This window comes from Macaca thibetana, chromosome 1 (assembly GCF_024542745.1).
Source record: "Macaca thibetana thibetana isolate TM-01 chromosome 1, ASM2454274v1, whole genome shotgun sequence".
In the NCBI taxonomy this organism is placed as follows: domain Eukaryota; kingdom Metazoa; phylum Chordata; class Mammalia; order Primates; family Cercopithecidae; genus Macaca; species Macaca thibetana.
In genome coordinates this window covers 32,625,505-32,645,324 of record NC_065578.1, presented here as the reverse complement: position 1 = coordinate 32,645,324, position 19,820 = coordinate 32,625,505, and the positions used below count along the sequence as shown (strand labels likewise).

Genomic DNA, 19,820 nt, shown 5'->3' with positions numbered 1-19,820 from the left:
ATACAGTTAGTTAAAATTTATGTAACGAATTCCGTATTATTGAACATTTAGATTGTAACGTTTTGTGCTTATGAATAGTAATGCAATGTATTGTACATACATCTTTATATACATTTCTGTCACTTTAGAATATCTAGAAGTGGAATTGTCAGTGTAAAGGATATGTGAGATCTTTAAGGCTTTTTGTGCAGATTATCAAATATCCCTCTAGAAAGATCTTGTCAGTTTGATCACCAACAATAAGAGGGCATGTTTTATTCTTACAAAAACCAGGTAATTAAAAAAGCAAAAGCGTCATCAGTTTGAAAAGTGAAAAATGGTATCTCATTTTCTAATTTGCCTTGTTTTATTACTAGTTAGGTTAAATTTTTATATGTGTTTATTGGCCTGTGCATTTTTTATTTGTGAATTTATTGTGAATTTGTGTCGATTTTTCTATAAGCACTTATTTTCTTATTTATTGAGCAGAGCTCCATATTTTAACCTATATAAATATATACATAATATGCTATGAAAAGCCCTCCTCTCCAGCTTGTCTTTTACTATATAATTTTCATCAGGGTGCTTTAATGTCAGAATATGTAAATTTCTCATGCTATCAAATCTATCAATATTTTCTTTTATAGTTTTCTCCTTTGCTTTTATGCTGGTCAAATAAATATTCCTCTGTGTTTTCTTTCACTTCTTAGTTTCATCACACTGCTTTAATACCTTTGGAATTTATTTTGATTTATTATTCGATATAGGGAATCTAACCATATTCTTTCAAATATAGTTAATCAGTTGTCCTAGCAGAATTTTCAAAATGCCAAATTTACATATACTAAATATTTATGAAGTGTCTGTTCCTAGACTTTTTATCCATTTCTTCTAAATGTCTATTTATTCCTTTTTCAGTTTTAATTATTGTAACACTATAATAGTGTTTACTATATAATAATTTTAAACACATGGTATTATAAGTCCCCAGAGTCATCCTTTTTTTTGAATTTTTATTGGCTGTTGTTGCTTACTTTTGCCTCCAAATTAAATTTAGAAATATTTTGTCAAGTTTAAAACATTGCATCAAAATCTTGACTGAGATTTAATAAAACTTACACGTTAAATTAGGGTGAACTCACATGTTTATAATATTAACTCTTCTTCCCATCCAGGAATACAACATGTCTCTCCATTTGTTTATCTTCTGTAGCCCTTGGAACGATGCTATAATTTTTATTTAGGCAGTATTCATTTTTTGTTAACTTTATTCCTAGACATTTCATGGAGATTTTTGTTGCTGTTGTAAATGGGTCTTTTTTCCCCCGTTATGTTTTCTAGCTGGTCTTTGCTAGTATATTCAAAGACTGGCGTTTTTGGCATATTTGTTTCGTAAAGTCATTGGACTCTTCATAATACTGCTTTCACTGCCAACTAATTCTCCTGGCTCCTCTAGGCAAGAAGTAATATCATCTGCAAATAAATTTGTCTCATTATTTTATCTCCTCCTTTTCAGTGGCTTTTCTTTTATTTTATTTTTTCACAGTTATTGGTCTATTCAGGTATATTACTCTAATATCAATGTTGATATTTTAGCTTTTAGTAAAAAAATCAATTTCATAATTTCCTTTACATTTAGTACCACAATTTATATAATGTATTACGGTGATGTTTACCCTGCTTTGTATTAGCGGTGATATTCCTGCCTTTGTTATGCTGCATCGGGCATTCATCATCCCCTTTTTCCTTGGCTGTACCAGGTATTTTGTGTTTTTTGTTTTTTTTTTTTTTAATCTTTATTGCTGCAATTTATCAATTATTCTGCAGAGTTTGTTGTTATTTTTTGATTAATCTCTGCCTTTATTTCATCATGTCCTTCCTCATATTTTTCTTCTGATTATTTTGTTCTTGTTCTAACTGCTTGAATTGAGAGTTCTGTTCAATATCTTCTCTGCGTAATAAGGAACATGTTTACAGCGATGTATTCACCTCCAAGCATAGTTTTGGCTTCATGCTGTAAATTTTGTTATGTACTGTGTTCATCATAATTACTTTTTAAATAGCTCATCATGGTGTTGTTTACTCTTTTTGCCCAAGAGTTGGCTAAGAATGTCTTTCCTTTTCCCCTAAGAATATGGATTTTGTTCTTGATGAATTAAACTTTTGTGTTAATTTATATTTTTATTTCCATGTAGTGAGAGAATGTGGCCTGTACCATTTCTTCTTTGAGGATTAATTGAGGTCCTCTCAGTAGCCAAGGACCTTTTTTTTTTTTTTTTTTAGTTTTCTAAATATCTAAGAAGGATGTGTATTCTCTGTAAGGTAGAGAAGCAGGACGAATGAGCTGAGGCTGTACAATCACACTCTTTTCTTAGCTCTCCTGTTTGCTTTCTAGATGACTTAGGGCACAATACTTGACCTCTCTGAGCTTCAGTTTCCTCCTCTGTAAAATGCAAAGAGAAAGAATCCTACTTCCTATAGTGTTAGGAGTAAATGAGATTTGTAATTGCCATTAAATCAGTCTTACTCAATTTTGTTATTCAAATCTATTGTATCAGTGATTCTCAACCAAATGATTTTTTTGTAACCACCACCTCACACATACACACCCAACCAAGAGTGTAAATCAGGAACTCCTGGAGTAGGATGCCTTTTCAAAACAGATAGATGATAGATAGATAGATAGATAGATAGATAGATAGATAGATAGATAGATGTATAGCTATAGATTTAGAGGTATAGTAAGGATCAAGTAAAGAGAGATAGAGAGGTCTACATTTAAGACCCATAGATATAAATATGGATATAGATATAAGTGTATAGGACCAATAGAAACAGGAAGGGAAGGGAAGGGAAAGAAGGAAGGAGAAGGTAGGGGAGAATCCTAGCACTTTGAGAGGCCAAGACGAGCGGATCACGAGGTCAGGAGATTGAGACCATCCTGGCTAACACGGTGAAACCCCGTCTCTACTAAAAAAATACAAAAAACTAGCCAGGCGAGGTGGCGGGCGCCTGTAGTCCCAGCTACTCGGGAAGCTGAGGCAGGAGAATGGCATAAACCCGGGAAGCGGAGTTTGCAGTGAGCTGAGATCCGGCCACTGCACTCCAGCCTGGGTGACAGAGCGAGACTCCGTCTCAAAAAAAAAAAAAAAAAAAAAGGTTGGGGGAGGAAGAAGAGAGAGTGAGAGAAAGAGAGAGAGAGAGAGAGATGTATAAGACCTGTAGATATCAAACTCCTGACTTCAAGTGATCCACCTGCCTCAGCCTCCCAAAGTGCTGGGATTACAGTGAAACCCCATCTCTACTAAAACTACAAAAATTCACTGGGCATGGTGGTGGGTGCCTGTAATCCCAGCCACTGGGGAGGCTGAGGCAGGAAAATCACTTGAACCCGGGAGGCAGAGGTAGCAGTGAGCCAAGATTGCGCCATTGCACTCCAGCCTGGGCAACAGAGCGAGACTCCATCTCAAAAGAAAAAGAAAAAAAAAACCTGTAGGTGTCAATTTCAGTGTATTCAGAGAGTCCCTTATTCCTCATTCGGAGAAACACTGTAATGAGCCATTGGTACTGATGGGAGTGCACTAAGTCCCTGTCCCTGAGTTGTGCTGGGGGAGAAAAAGCTAAAGGACTGCTACTCAACAGTCTTCATTTTGTTTTTCTATTTGATGTATCAATGATTGTGAATGTTGCATGAAAGTATTTCCCATTACAATTATGATATTTTGTTGTCTTCTTGTATTTCTAGCAATTTTTGCATCTGTTTTCCCGACATATCTTCTCTCATTTTCTCCAACTCTTTTTCTTTTAAGAGGAAGTTGACTCATTTATTTTACAAGTGAATTACTTGGTCTGACATCTGTCATCTTGTATTATTCTTTCTGTGCTTTTGTTTGTGTTGTTTTTATTTTGCTTCCTCGCTTTTCCATACATACCTGACCCATCTCTAAATTTTCAAGTTCTTCTTGATATATTTGGACTTTTATATTAATGTTATAGTGGTTATTTTTTAAATTGTGGACTTCTTCCCCAAGAGCAAATTTTTGCATTTGCATTTTGTTTTGTTAGCTCATTTTGTTTTGTTAGCTCATTATACTTTTCTGGTTGTATTTATCCCTGCTGGTTCCTGAATTCCCTACTTTAGTTTTGGATTTGTTTTTTCGTTTTTTCGTTTTTTTTTTTTTTTTGTTTTCAGTAGGGCTTATAACTGCAGTACTTTCTGTCACCATGCATATATGAGAATGCTTTCCTTTTGACATAGATATAAATAACAACTTGATTGCAAATCAAATTATGGGTCAAACTTTATCTTTCAAAACTGCAGTAATTATTCCACCATTTACTGTTACAGACAAATTGGAGTCCAGCGTGATTCTTTGTCCTTGTACATAACCTGTGCTTTTCTGTCTATATGATTTTCTTTTTTGTTGTTAATGAAAAAGCCCACTAGGATGTGTTGTGGTGGAAGTCTCTTCTCACTAATTCTATCTTGCACTTGGCAAATACTTCAGTCTGAACCTCACATCTTAGGAAAAGTGTCTTCTTTCTTAAATGATTTTTGTGTGTGTGCGGGGGAGACAGAGTCTCACTCTGTCGCCCAGGCTGGAGTGCAGTGGTGCGATCTCAGCTCACTGTAACCTCTGCCTCCCAGGCTCAAGCGATTCTCCTGCCTCAGCCTTCCAAGTAGCTGAGACTCCAGTTGTGCTACACCACACCCGGCTAATTTTTATATGTTTAATAGAGATGGATTTTCACCACGTCGGTCAGGCTGGTCACAAACTCCTGACCTCAGGTGATCCGTCCACCTCGGCCTCCCAAAGTGCTGGGATTACAGATGTGAGCTACCGCACCCTGCCTTAAGTGACTTTTTTTCTCCTTCAATTTCTCTGTCTTCTCTTTCTGGAATTCCTGATATATGCATATGGATTTTTTTTTTCATCTTTCATGTCACTTGTCATTTCTCTCATTATTTTAATCTCTTTATACTTTTTCTGTGGATTCTGAGAGAATTTCCAAAATTTCATCTCCACTTCACTGTTCAGTTTCTGTGGAATCCAGCTGCTTGCACTAGCATTCTCATCTCTATTGATCTCAGATCCTTCATCCTCTGACTTCACAGATGCAATGCTAGATTTAATCTCATGACAACCATGACTGAACATCTGCTGAGAGTTTTGCCTGTTCTTTATTGTGGTTCAAATAAAGTATTTGCTTTGACCTCTCAGAGTGATCTCCTTCCTCAAAATTTTAACATTTTTTCTTATGTCCAGTGATTTTACCATTTGCTCTCTCTCGAAGATGGAGGCCCATGTGCCTTCAGGGCTGAAGTTGACATGGGTTCTGTGAGAGCTCACTAGGGTCCTTATCCACATCTGTCAGGCCAAATAGAAAAGCTGAGTTTCACTCTGCTCACATCCATCTGGAGGAGGAGTTGGAGGTGGCAGTGATAACAAAGGGAAGCTTTGTCTTCATGAGTTTCTGCTTTGCCAGCTACATGTTAGCTGGGGCAATAACTGTTAGCTGGGGCAATGACTGTTAGCTGGGGCAATGACTGTTAGCTGGGGCAATGACTGTTAGCTGGGGCAATAACTGTTAGCTGGGGCAATGACTCCTAGCCAGGCTCAGTCCTCTGGGTCACATGTACATCTAAGCCTGTTTTGCGAAAGGCTCTCTGCTCCCATGTTGGTGGCATCACTTCAGCTTCCTGGAAGTACAGGTGGACCTCCCAGTAGCTCCCTTGTGGGTCCTAACTCTAGCCCTCACTGTAGTGGAGATATAGCCTGGTTCTCTGTAATCACTGTTTCCCTCCTGAGAATGGGGTCTGGGGTCAGCAGCCCTTCCCAGGGGTCCCTAAGTCTGCAGGGGGCCAGCAGGCAGAGTGGCCATGCTACTGCCTCCACCCATGTTCTCCCTGGGCTTCCCCAGGACGGCGACTACACTAATTGGCTACAGGTCTCGTTGGTGCTGTCTCTCCCCTGGCCTATCTGTACCACACCAAGCAGAAGATGCACCTTTGTCCTCTGCTACAAAGGCTGTCAGCCTACCCTGGTTTCCTGTGGCCATGCAGCTTCCCCCCAGTTTGTGTGTTATTGGCCGGTAATAGTACATCCTGGTTTGCCTGGGACAGTCCCACCGTAACTATTGATAGCGCTTTCTTTGACTCTTAGAAGTTTTCTAGTATGAGCAATAAATTACACCATCACTCTGGTTATCGACAGGGTGGTGGGAGAGTGTCTGGGAAAGACCAGTTGCTCCCAGATGATCACATCATCCTCCTTCCCAGAAGCCAATACTATTTTTAAAAATGCAGATTGATGTCAGTTTTCCAAGTAAACCACCAGTCAGTCGGCTTAGTAACAGCCACTCTCTCCATCCCTCTCGCTCCACACATCCTTAGCAGCCTTCTGCTTTCCGGCACAGGTCATTTAATCTTTCTGGGCCTCTCTTTCTTTCTTTATTAAATGAGTGTACTCAACTCTGTCATGCCAACCTCACCATGACCACAGGTCAAGTTAAGACTGTGGATGAAAAGCTTTCTAGAAACTTTAAATTGTAAAGTGCAGTAAAAAATGTAAGATTTCATTTCAGGAAGGCCTGGAATGTGGAAGGAATTGCTGCATGGGGTACTGGAAGGAATTGCTAGGAATTGCTGCATAAAATCCTTCCTGGCCTGGATTTTATCTTCTGGACCCACCTGCTGGACTCACTGTTCTCTCCTCCTTGCCCCTTATCTCGGCAGGAGAATCATTGCCCTTGGCCACCTCCAATCAAGTTCTCATTAAGTTCAGTGCCAAAGGCCTCGCACCAGCCAGAGGCTTCCACTTTGTCTACCAAGGTATGGAGGACATGGACGCCGGAGGTAGGAAGGTGATCTCGGTTCTTAAGGGACTCGTGATCGAAGGAACAGGGATCTTTGACCTCTAGTCTCAGGGTGTTTGGGGGCAGTTACTAGTTTGTAGGGCAATTCCTTGAAATTCAGTTGAATTTTATACATTCACTTACTCAGCAGACATTTCTTAGACAAGTTCTGTGTTAAATGAGGAAGGAAAGCAGACAAGGGAAGCTAATTTTTTCCCCTTCCCCACCCCACCCATTGTCTGGCATGGTCCAGATGGCACTGAAGAGACCAGCTCAGGTGACTTACCTAGACTCCCCTGGAGCTTGGCTTTGTCTGCCAGGCACAGTAAAGGTGCAGGGAAAACACAGGCTTTGAAGTGCCGTGGACATGGATTTGAATCCCACCTCCCCACCTTGGAGCTGGGCTCCAGCTACGCCAGGCCTCAGAGCCTGTTTGCTCACCTGTGAGAAGAGGGCAATCGCAATGCCTCACTGATAGGATGCAAAGAGGCTTCGGGAAGTAGCTGGTACCAGCTAGCCAGTCGTTGTTAGTCCCCTTCCTTACCGGCCCAGAAAGGCAGTTTGGAGCGCCCCGGCTTTCACCCCCAGGCCCCAACCTCCACTTGCCCAGGAGAACATCCACTTCTGTAGGGCCCAGGTTCTAAGCATGGTCCTGTTCATTCGACTCTGCCCAGGATGAGCTGTGTTTCTCTGCAGGGGTGATCCTGCCACAGGGGAGGCCATCCCGGGCCCATCAGCCATTGTGGGCGGCAGGAGGGAGAGAGGACGGGGGTCATGGAGGGCAGGGCCCCAGGCAGGATCTTAAGGCACACGGGGAAAACAGGACAGAGGCAGGGTGAAGGCCCTGAGAAGGTGGAGGAGGAAGGCCCATTCTCTTTGCTAGGGAAAGTGGGACCCTGTTGAGTGAGGGGCGTCATTGGGAAGGCAAAGAACAAAACTGGGCCTAAGGTCTGTGGGAGGTCCACGGCTCTACCTCCCATGCTTTCCAGGAGCTGTGCTGTAGCACTGTGTGTCCAACTATGCTTCAGTGTAACAGGCATCTTTCTAGTTAGCCCTCGAGTCCTTCCCTACGGGAGAGCTTCCAGAGCCTCTCAGGGTTTCATCCAGACGGTCTTTGTTCCAGACCCGTTGTATGTCTGTCCCTGGGCCAGTTTCTAGGGGGTGAGTCCTCCCCTCAGTGCCCTTGTCCCCCGCAGCGGTTCCCCGAACCAGCGCCACGCAGTGCAGCTCTGTGCCGGAACCCCGCTATGGCAAGAGGCTGGGCAGTGACTTCTCGGTGGGGGCCATCGTCCGCTTCGAATGCAACTCCGGCTATGCCCTGCAGGGGTCGCCAGAGATTGAGTGCCTCCCTGTGCCTGGGGCCTTGGCCCAGTGGAACGTCTCAGCACCCACGTGTGTGGGTGAGTAACCAGGACCCGGGCGTTGGGGGTGCGGGGGGCGGTACGTAGTCCTTACCCTCTAGGGGAGGCAGTCAGCCCCAGCGATGGCCCACGGCACACAGCGGCCGCTTCCCACCGCATAGCTGAGGTGGGGTGTTCCAGTCAGCTCCAGTCCCCGGCGCTGTGGGCTGTGTGGAAGACAGCCCGGGTACTGGGAAGGGGGCACACGTGGAGAGAGGAGCGGAGCCCAGGGCCCCAAAGAGAGTTGCATGGGGAGAGGCCATGGAGAAGGCAGGACTGGGGACATTAGGGAGACGCTCCCATGGGGAGGAGGACAAACAGAGGCTGGGGGCCCTGAGGGAGGAGTCTGCTTGGGGAGGCTCCCACGGGAGGCCACAAAGCCTCTGACCCGACGGCCTCTCCTCCCAGTGCCGTGTGGAGGCAACCTCACGGAGCGCAGGGGCACCATCCTGTCCCCCGGCTTCCCAGAGCCATACCTCAACAGCCTCAACTGTGTGTGGAAGATCGTGGTCCCCGAAGGCGCTGGCATCCAGGTAGGGGCAAGGAGGCGCCTCGGTCGGGCAGGTGGCCGTCTGCTCACAGGTAACTGCTCACAGGTGGCCGACCGCACATGCTGGCTGGTGCCAAGGCCTGAGTCAGGGTAAGCCAGGAAGAGACATATCAGCCCTGCACCTGGCCCTGTGGCTAAGGAGACTCAGTCCAAATGTGGAGATGTGGCCCCCAAGCAGAAAACACAGTAGGTTCCAGACCCCAAGAGCTTCAGGGGCATGCGGTGGGAGTTGGGTAATCCAGGAAGGAGGAGAGGTGGACATCACTTGGCCCTGGCCAGGAGGGGAGGCTAAAAGAAGGAATGGGCCTGGAGCTGGAATCTGAAGTGTGGGAAGGATTCATAGAAGTTGTTTCTCAAATGGCTAAAGATTTTCTTAAGATTTTGAGGGTTAGAAGGGAGGCAGTGCTGATGAGAAGAAAGAGCAAAGCACCCAGCACAGCTGAAGCACAGAGAACTGCCAGGCACACACCTAGGGAACCTCGCACAGCCTGAGCTGTAGAAGCTGAACTGGGGGCATAACTGGTACCCAGGGGTAAGAGCCAGGCAAAGGGAGTCCCCAGCATTGGTGCCAAGGCATGGAAGAGGGTCAGGAGCCTGCAAGGCCAAAAGAGAGGCAGCAAACTGGGACTCCAGCAGACAGATCCGGGCAGGAGTGGGTTATGGGCTCATTGCTGCAGGACATCTGATGCAATCAAGGCAGGAAAGTGGAGAAACCCGAGGAATGTTCCAGAGATGAGGAGACAGTCAGTGAGACTATCTTCCCACTTCCTGGAATTTCTTTTCCCCATTCTCTACTTTGCAAAATATCCCACTGTCTTCTAATCATTTTTTTCCACATCTGTCTTCCCCACTGGACAACGAGCTCCTTGGAGTTGGGGCTGCATCTTACTTTTATTGGAAGGGACTAGCATAGTGTTAGGCCCAGAGTAGATGCTCAACAAATTTGAATTAACTATGGGAAGGGCAGAAAGGGAAAGCAGAGAAGGAGGGAGGGACGTAGGCTGTCTAACCAACAATTCAATCCTCTGCCTTCCCAGATCCAAGTCATCAGTTTTGTCACAGAGCAGAACTGGGACTCCCTGGAAGTATTTGATGGTGCAGATAACACTGTAACCATGCTGGGGAGTTTCTCAGGTAAGCTGGTTTCCAGGGACTTCAGTTTGGAGGGTGGTGCTAGAACTCATCATCATGAACATTGCTATTATCATTATTATTATTGAGATATAATTTATATTCCATGAAATTCACCATTTTCAAGTGGACACAGCAGTGGTTTTCAGTAGATTCAAAAGGTCCTACAACCATCACTACTATCTAGTCCCAGAGCATTTTGACCACCCCAAAACAAACCAGGTACCCATTTGCACTCCCCTCCCCAGCCCACACCTAACCTCTAGTTACCAGCAATCTACTTTCTATCTCTATGCATTTGCCTATTCTGGGCATTTCATATAAATGGAAGCCTTCTGTGTTTGGCTTCTTTCACTTAACATGATGTCTCCAAAGTTCACCAAGTCACAGTATGGTTCAGCACGTCATTGTAAGGACAGAGCATATTTTGTGTGTCCGTTCATCAGTCAATGGCTTGTTTCCACTTGTGTGCTGTTATGAATAATGCTCATGCACAAGTCTTGGTGTGAACACATGTTGTCACTTCTCTTGAGTATACACCTAGGAGTGGAATTGCTGGATCATGGGGGAACTCTATGTTTAACTTTTGGAGGAACTTCCTAACTGTTTTCCAAAGTGGCAACACCATTTTGCCATTCTAGTGATGGAATTCTGACTGAGTGTGGTGTATAGCTGTGCCCAGTGGCCAGGGCAATTATCTGAATCTTTTAGGCCCAGAACTCTAGATGGCCAGGAGATAAAGAGGAGTCACATGCTCCAGATAAACTGTCCACCCTGCAGGACTGCCCAGAGAATAATACGGGTCAAAGCTATCCTGAAGATGGCTAAGAGGAGACCGAACTCATACCTCACCCTCCTGTGGACACATGGCCCTGCCGCTGCTCATTTTACAGCAAGCAGATTAGAGTTTCCCCTCCCTCAGCCATTGGACACCTAGCCCTCTGAGGAGTGCTAATTTGTCATTTAGTGAGTTTCATAACTGGGGACATCTGGGGGCCTTGGGAGCAGAATGTCAGCAGGTAGCAAAATCCAGAAGAATGGGAAGGAATGCAAGGGCCTGGAGGAGCCAAACTTAAATGACCCCTGGTATCCTTGCCCTAGGAACAACTGTGCCTGCCCTTCTGAACAGCACCTCCAACCAGCTCTACCTTCATTTCTACTCAGATATCAGCGTATCTGCAGCTGGCTTCCACTTGGAATACAAAAGTAAGAATCCGGGGTCTTGGCTGGTACAGGGTTCAGGGTGGGACCTAGCAGTTACTGAGCCCCTTCTGAGCAAGGGTTATATTGGAGCTGCATGTTGTCCATCCCACGTAAGCCTTCCCACAAGCCTAGGTGAGGATGCTAAAGCCTGGAGAAGGTCTGAAACCTCCTCAAGGCTGAGTTCTCGTCCAAGTGTCTGTTACTCGAAAACCTGTATGCCTGCTCAGTATCCACACCAGGTATGGAAAGGGGACTTGCATTGGCCAAGGTCCCAGTATATAATTGGGATGTAAGAATATTGTGCCTTCCTCCCCCAGTTCTAAAACCTGGCCTCTCTAACCCCTAGTTCTGTGATGCGATTATTTTTGAAGTTCCTCCTCTCATTGGATACCTCACTCATCTTCTACCAGATTTCTCACTGCAGGCTCAAACCCTTATATCCTGGCTTCTGGCATCCCTCAGTGGTCACTACTAAATACTCTTCACAGAAAAAGATTTGTGGATGTGCCTTCTGGGGATCAAAGAAAGAGGTTTCTAGGGAAACTGCTTGCATACTGGGACTGCCTGCCCCACCCCCTTTCTCCACTGGGTACAGGGAAGAATAGGTAGGCAGCAGCATTTTTTGCACTTTTATTCAGCGTATACTTATTGAGCATTTACAACATGCCAGGCACTGTGCTCGGATTGGGAACAATTAAGATGGGTCAGTCAAAGTCCACTAGAGAGAGGTAGATACGGAGAGGTGCATGACAGCATTACAGGTGCTCTCTTGGATGACTCTAGATGGTAGAGAAGTGGTTCAAGGGAGAGAATGGTTGTGGGCAGGTGAAGAAGCAAATGTCGTGAAGAAACATTGAGCACCTGCAATGTGCCACGCCCTGTGTTAGGTCTCCACAGAACAAAGGTGAATAAGACAAGGCCCCTGCCTTCAAAAGCACAAAATCTAGAGGGAGAGATGGACATGGACACAGTCATTTTAGTGAAACCTGAGGTGCTAAGAAAGTACAAAGGAAAGGAGCTAAAGCTAGGCCTTGCAGAAGTGGATACCTGAGTTGTTAGGTTTGCAACAGGAAGAGAAAAATGTAGGAAGGCATGGTTGGCTTGACCATCTGTGACAGCATGGGCCTGAGCAGAAAGAAGGCCCACTTGGTGCTAGATGCCTGATTGGGTCAGAACTATATGTTACACACATGCCTACCTGGGTCTGTGAAACAAATGAACTTCATCCACCTGCTTCGGAAAGAATTACATAGATCCCAGGATGCTCGTCACCTGAAAGAACTGAAGCATGCACCTGGAAAAAATAAAAAAGACCCAGCTCAGGACAGCTAGAAGCAGACCCTGCAGGGCAGAGGGTAGGACAGGGACCTCTGAGACTCCTCCCAGCAGATGTGTAAGGCTTCACTCCCCTGGTGCAGTGAAATATCCTGGGTTTCTTGACTAAATCACATTTTTTCCTTTTACCCCTTCTTCTCTGTTCTCTCCAGTTTTGTTTCTCTATCCAATATTTTGAGTTCTTAAATGTTCCCTAGAATCCTCTCTGTTCTTTCTTCTTCCAAAGACACATTTTCTTCCTAAATCACTTTACCATTCTACTGCCTCATTCCCAGGAAAAAATCCACCTCTTCTCAATTTTATTTGTCCAAGGGGAGTGGCAGTTTTCTCAGTAGCTGACATTTCATATGTTGTCCCCTCATGATGGGAAGAGCTAGGAGGGAGAAACAGAGCTTCCCACTGTATTTGGAGACTGGAATTCCTAGGAGCCAGGGCCCTGTAGTTATACTTTATTTTGTAGGATAATCTACAAAGAGCTCACAGACGATAGAGAATTAACTGCTATTGTAGAGGCAAATGGTTTCGAAGGGTACTGAAAAGTCACATCCACTGCTATGATTCATAATTAATGTTTATTTAATTTAAATGGAAATGGAGCAATATGCTTTCAAAAGTAATACATTACATATGATTAAAAAAATTTTCCTTTGCTGTAAGCATGGCTTAAATAAAATCAATCTGTGTAGCGTAAGATAAGTTAGAATGGACTTTTCTCTATCTCCCTCCATTTTTCTCTTCAGCCTCACCTTTCTCCCATTCCATTTTTCTTCCTACCACGCTTTTTTGTTCTCATTCACTTTTCTGTCCATCACTGGACAGTAAGTAGGTCTTTCCAATAAGTCAGTCTACTTAGTTGCAACCACTGCACTAAATAGTGAGTTTTGTTCTACTTGGAGTATGGAGAGGAAGGGGGAGAAATAGACAAGATGACAAATGAATCACTTGAAACTCAGTTTGATGATTTTTTTAATGCTTGTCCTTGGGGTCTTTTGTCTCAGCTGCTGAGAGTTTTGGACAAGGCTCAGAGAGCTTTCATTTCCAAATATCACACTCACATCTTAAAAACACATGTGGGACAGGAATTGCCTGCGAAGAGTGTGAAGGAATTTCCAGAGTGATAGCAACGTTCTGTGGTTTTGACAGGTGTTTGGGTTACAAAGGTACAGGCATTTGTCAAAACTCAGCACAGGTACACTCAAGATTATGATGTTTACTTGATTATTACCACGTTCATGCACAATTTGTGCATTTTGTTATATGTGAGTTTCCCTCAGAAGGAAAAAAAGCACATGTAGTTATCAGAGTCTCATCTCTGAATGTGGCATGAGGACTCATCTGCTGCTGCCTGGGAAGATGGGTTGGTGGCTGGTGGTCTAGGCTGATTGATCCTTCCCTGTTTCTTTTCCATGAGCCCCTAGCTGCCTGTGGGCACTGGATACAGGTGGACTCCTCAGGGAGCCTGTATCCCCCAAGGGAGCCTCCAGAAGGGCCGAGGCTGCCATCTCCCACACTCTCTGGGCCATGCCACCCGGGTACATAGTTCGCCATCCACCCCTTTCTGCCTCCTTGATGAAGAAGACCACTTTAGAGTTTACAGCTACCTCTCCGCCTCCTTATGAGTCTTCTAGCCCTTGCCCCTGGAGAAGTGCCCTCCAAGTCCAGTCCAGCAAGGCACAGAAACTTTTTAGTGCATCTGAAGTGCCTGCACCTGTACATGGACTCCTGCAAAGCACAGAAGAGGCAGGAAGCCCCCTGTCTGGAAATGCTACACTCCCATTTGCTGTGTGAGAGGCAGCCAGGGAGGGATTCAAAGCAGGATGAGGACCATTTTAGGAGGGGAGGCAGGGAGAGCAGGGGACAGGGTCAGACATGAGCTCATGTGGCCTCAGGTCTTGGCCTCCACTTGGCAGACCTGGGGTCAGACTGGGTTTGGTCTGACTCTAACTGACTCTAACTGAGCCCCTGAGCATCGCTGATACGTCCCTCCCTGCTCTCCTTCCTTCTTGACTTTCTTTTCTCTCTCTCTCTCTCTCTCTCCTCTCTCTCTCTCTCTCCCTCTCCCCCGCTCTGTCTTAGTCCACAGGATCTGTCTTCTTAGGATAAGGAAGACAGAGGGGAGTTAAGAGTAGGAAGCAGGAGGGATGTGGGAAGAGAGCATGCAGAGAAGTCTCCCTAGCTAAGCCCCCTCTCTAAGAGCTCAGTGGGTGGACAGGACAGCCAGCATCCCCTGGGATCACACCCACCTTCCCCAAGGAGCTTTGGTCTGTTGAGCCTCCATGCCATGTAAATATTCTGTTTTTCTCTGTGTGCTGCAAGGTGAAGACAGTTGGGAAGAACTAGCCTACAAGATGAGAGAAAGCACAAATTAGAGGCACCCCTTCTCCCTGCCGCCAGCATCACCCCAGCCTACCGCCGTGCTGACCTGCTGGGCTAGTCCATTCTCCTTTCCTTCTGTCTCTGTCTTGTCTAGCGGTGGGCCTGAGCAGTTGTCCGGAACCTGCTGTGCCCAGTAATGGGGTGAAGACTGGCGAGCGCTACTTGGTGAATGATGTAGTGTCTTTCCAGTGTGAGCCGGGATATGCCCTCCAGGTACCTCCCCTGACACCCTAGAGCAGGAAACAGGTGTCCCCTGAGACGTGGTTGGCCAGCCTTGTACCAGCAGAGCTACAGTCACCAAAGAACAGGGAGCAGCCCCCAGGTCCCCTGGGTACCATTATCCTCTCCTGGAGCTGTTCATGCGAAAGATAAACTCTGCTGACTTTAACAATTTGGCACAAGCCAACCTCCAATGTGTTCCTGCAAAGTTGGGTTTCATTCGGCTTTAGGGAAATTTAATTTCCCTTTGAAGGCCATCAGGGAATTTAGTAATTAAAGGAATCTCACAAGGAAACCTCTAATAATGAGAATTCTTTAGTAATGGTTGTTAATAATTGTCCTTCCCCAAATTCTCTCTCCCTCTGCCTTACTCCCATCCCACAGTGGATCTGTGTGTCTTTGTGTATCTTGTTCCTTAACATGAGGCCCCTGAACCAGACCCCTGTACAGCCCCTGGTTGTACATACAATTGTGCCCACGGGGACAGCTAGCCCATCCCTGTTCCTGATTCCTCCAGGGCCACGCCCACATCTCCTGCATGCCCGGAACCGTGCGGCGATGGAACTACCCTCCTCCACTCTGTATTGGTAAGAGAGCCCAGACTTTACAATTCATTCCAACCCATTTTCTCTCAGGGATCTTAGCTCAGTAGTGTATCATTGAGTTCAAGTTCAAATCAGAAGAAAGTCTGATATTCTGGATTTGTTCCAAGTCAGTCATTTTAAACTGATGTTTTTATAATCTGTAACTCCCGTTTAACACAGTCATGACTTTTGGAATCCTCTGCCCCACCAAATGAAAAGTTACAGGAGGTCTGCCCATTTGAAAACATGATGATGACCGTTCTGGCTCCAGTTAATCAATCAGATCCCAGATGAAATTTCTAGGCACTTTGGGCTTCCCCCATAACTTCTTGTGGGACAGACAGACAAATCTAATAAAGAAATGCTGAGGGTGGCCAGGCGCAGTGGCTCACGCCTGTAATCCCAGCACTTTGGGAGGCCGAGTCGGATGGATCACTTGAGGTCAGGGGTTCGAGACCAGCCTGGCCAACATGGTGAAACCCCATCTCTACTAAAAATACAAAAATTAGGCAGATGTGGTAGCACACACTTGTAATCTTAGCTACTCAGGGGGCTGAGGCAGGAGAATCACTTGAACCCGGGAGGTGGAGCTTGCAGTGAGCCAAGATTGTACCACTGTACTCCAGCCTGGGTGACAAAGCAAAACTCCATCTCAAAAAAAAAATAAGAAAAGAAAAAAGAAAAAGAAATGCTGAGGGTTACGTGTGAAACAAGGACTTGGCTTCGTCCCTTACCCTGTGCTACAGCAGTGATGAGCAGATCAGTAGACATAAGAAAAGACAGCATCTCCCCTTCAGAAGCTTCTGGGCCAGCTAGGCAAGGAAGAAAGGCACGTTTATTTAATATCTATTATATGCTAGGCATGGAGCTTCATATTTCCTCATATCAGCCCTTCAGGGGAGGTACCATTACCCTCAATTTGCAAACAAGAAATCTCAGTCTTTTAGGATTAAAAAGGAAGTGGCAGAGTCAGGAACGGAAACCTAAGGTTCTCTGGTGCCCAGTCGACTGTGAGGTGCCCTTCAAGGCTGACCTTGGGGTAGGAAGTGCAGGGAGGTAAGGGAGTGACACTCAAGCACGACAGCATTTCTCCTCTGTGGTTTCACCACGGCGTAGGTCATGGGCATCTGTGGAGCAGGCCAGAAATGTGAATGGTCAGCCCAAGGCACTTTCCCCCATTAGAGACTACAAAGACCTTGCCATGGAAACCATCCATTTAACAGCAGCTGCTGTTCTTTGGGGGTTTACAACATATGCCAGCCTTGTCCCAAGTAAAAGGCAGTCCTTTCTGATGTGGCCTCATAACAACCCTGTTAAATAGGTGCTGTCACTAGTTCCATTTTACAGTTGTGGGAAACTAAGTTCTGGAGGGTTTTGAACTTGCCCATGATCCCATCGGAAGTGAAGGTGGGATGGTGACCCAGGCAGTCGAGGCTGGAGCCTACTCTGCACTGTTTTCGGGTCTGTTTGCCAAGCTGCCCTCTCCCCAGAAAACACTTGCCTGGACCTGCCAATCCCTGTTCTACGATCCTTTCCCTGGGTCTCTAAGACTGGCTAGCCCCTTTCTGTTCACGCAACCTTTTCCTAATAAGATGCAAAAGAAAAGAACTGATGTCAACTAACCGGACTGCAGGAGCACCCCAGCCCTGCATCCTCAGATGACTCTGAACTCACCTTGATTGGCATATCAGATGTCCCTAAGCCCTTGGGTCACTCAGACAGCCTGATGGTTGGCTCCTGTGAAACGCTGATCACAGTCACTTTTCTGAGGATGGGCTCATGGTGAGCCTCCCCTGCCGGTCACCCTGCCCCCTGAAATGCATATTTGAGAAGAGCCTGGCATGGTGCCGGGCACAGAATGGGGACTGGGCCTTTTTTATCCTTTATCTGCAGTCTTGGAAGAGTGGATTGGGCAGTGAGGAGAGGGAGATTTGGGGGATAGGGTAAGAAATGATCGGACTTCTTTTGGCACAGAACTTCACTTTTCTTGCACATCCTCACCAGGGAACTGACCTGTGAAGGGCATGTTCAAGGTCAAGGGTCCATAACTTGGGCTTGTGGACTTTTAGGCTGTCCTAGAATGCACTTCCCTTCCTGAATGTACATACTGAATGTTGCCCATGGGCATAGTCTTTTAAGAAGATTCCTTTGGATTCTCAAGGGGCTTTATGACTCATGAAAGCTTAAAAACTGCTGCTTGAAGGGAGCTTCCAAACATTGGCAGGGCGCTGTACACCCCTTGATGTTGTCCTGACCCTCTGTCTCATCTCATTGTCACAGCACAGTGTGGGGGAACAGTGGAGGAGATGGAGGGGGTGATCCTGAGCCCCGGCTTCCCAGGCAACTACCCCAGTAACATGGACTGCTCCTGGAAAATAGCATTGCCCGTGGGCTTTGGTAAGTCTCCAACCCCCAGAGGAGACAGGCTTCATGCCCAGACCCCTGAGCTTAAAACCACTGTCCGCCAAAATCTCTTAGCACAACCTTGGGCCAAGCCTGTTTAGCACTCTGCCTCTCTGTTTTTTCATCTATTGACCTCTTGTGCAATTGTGAAGACCAATTAAGAATGGCAGAGATTAACATACAGGGGGAGAAAAATCTTAGGGGTTGCCATTATTATTATTTGAGCCATAAACTAAAATCCAGGAATGTGGAATGAGAAAGTACTTGGGTTATACCTAACACTGTATCACTTGATATTAAAAATTAAAAATTAATTACTCAGGGATTTTTTTTAAAAAGGGGAGGAAATCTGTCGTACAGAGATTGGACCCCAAGTTGTACTTTTAACTCCAATGTCTGATTTATCATCCTAATTAAATTGAGCCAAATCAATGTGAAATTGAGTTTGCATTCTTCTTCGTATGCACATTCCAGATGGCCTAGAGATTGGGAAGGTTGTTTTTTTTTGGGGGGGGGTTATTTTTGTTTTTTGTTTTGTTTTTGGAGCTCGAGTATGCCAGGCAATGGGAGGTTGTCAGGGTGTGGAGGACATCAGTGTGGGTACAAAATTTAATTGCTGGTAATCCACGGATTATGCACTGGGAATATCATTTAACCCCAAATGTCTCTGTTGAAGGGACGAGGGCTTTGTGCTTACATGGAACCGATGGGCTTTTCACATGGGTCATCTTGCCCCAGCCATTGCACTGCTTCTAGGAATGAAATGTCCCAAGGGGATTATGCCCGCACAGCCCTAAATGCCAGTCTGTGAGCCCCAGAAATGAAGATCTCCCATTTTACCCTTCATTATTCAGCCTGGAGTGTGATTAGATATTAGAGAAGGGGCTTTTGGGAAAAAGCAGTCTAACTGGCCTTCTCTAAATCCGGTTGGAGGGGAGGAGAGAGCTTGGTGGCCCTCTGAAAGATGTTATTTTCTGTTCATTACCATCTTCTGAAGGAAACTGGGTGTGAAGCGATGACACCCTCGGCAGCCTTAGGAGACTCCAGACTTTGAGACATTAAGAGGATCTGGGAGACCCTATACCTCTGCATCCAGTCTTGGGACAGAACCAAGATGATAGAAGGTGGGGAGGGCAACATCCAAAGGCAAACAGAAGTGTGAATGAGGTGGCTTTCCTTGGAAGTCCTTATGTTCAGCCACCATTTTCATCTCTAAGTTCTGGGTGCTAATTCAGGCTTCAGGGAATAAGCTACTGCTGGGTCCAGTCGCAGAGGCCCCGGATCCCTTGCTTTCAAGTTAATGTTGGATTCTGCCGAGGTCCCTAACTTGGCACCTGGTCTCAGCTTGTAAAGAGCTGCTGCAGCTACATGCTGCTCCACTAGATGGCGGTCACAGTCCAGTTCTTTCCGCGGAGCTCAAGTCAGAAATTCCGCCATCCTTAAAGAACCCCTTTGGTGAGCATGCAGCCTTCAGTGCTCCTGTATAAGGGGACGATGCCTGGGCGGTGGAATGAAAAGTAGAGGCTCCTTCGATAATGTGTACAAAGATGCTCATCACAGGCTAACACGGTGAAACCCCGTCTCTACTAAAAATTAGCTGCGCTTGGTGGCAGACGCCTGTAGTCCCAGCTACTCGGGAGGCTGAGGCAGGAGAATGGCATGAACCCGGGAGGCGGAGCTTGTAGTGAGCCGAGATGGCGCCACTGCACTCCAGCCTGGGCAACAGAGCAAGACGCCGTCTCAAAAAAAAAAAAAAAAAAATCGCAAAATTATCTGCAACTTGGG

The 19,820-nt window shown here is 45.8% G+C and overlaps 1 protein-coding gene across 1 annotated transcript in view; it reads left to right on the top strand.

The window, feature by feature from the left end:
- Window positions 1-19,820, top strand: part of CSMD2 (CUB and Sushi multiple domains 2) — a 653,486-nt gene that overhangs the window by 531,142 nt on the left and 102,524 nt on the right. The window contains exons 33-40 of the mRNA XM_050747220.1: window positions 6,716-6,811; window positions 8,031-8,234; window positions 8,643-8,767; window positions 9,822-9,918; window positions 11,017-11,121; window positions 14,924-15,042; window positions 15,566-15,635; window positions 17,913-18,029. Of these exons, the coding sequence (XP_050603177.1) occupies window positions 6,716-6,811; window positions 8,031-8,234; window positions 8,643-8,767; window positions 9,822-9,918; window positions 11,017-11,121; window positions 14,924-15,042; window positions 15,566-15,635; window positions 17,913-18,029 (933 nt within the window). The remainder of the gene's footprint in view (window positions 1-6,715; window positions 6,812-8,030; window positions 8,235-8,642; window positions 8,768-9,821; window positions 9,919-11,016; window positions 11,122-14,923; window positions 15,043-15,565; window positions 15,636-17,912; window positions 18,030-19,820) is intronic.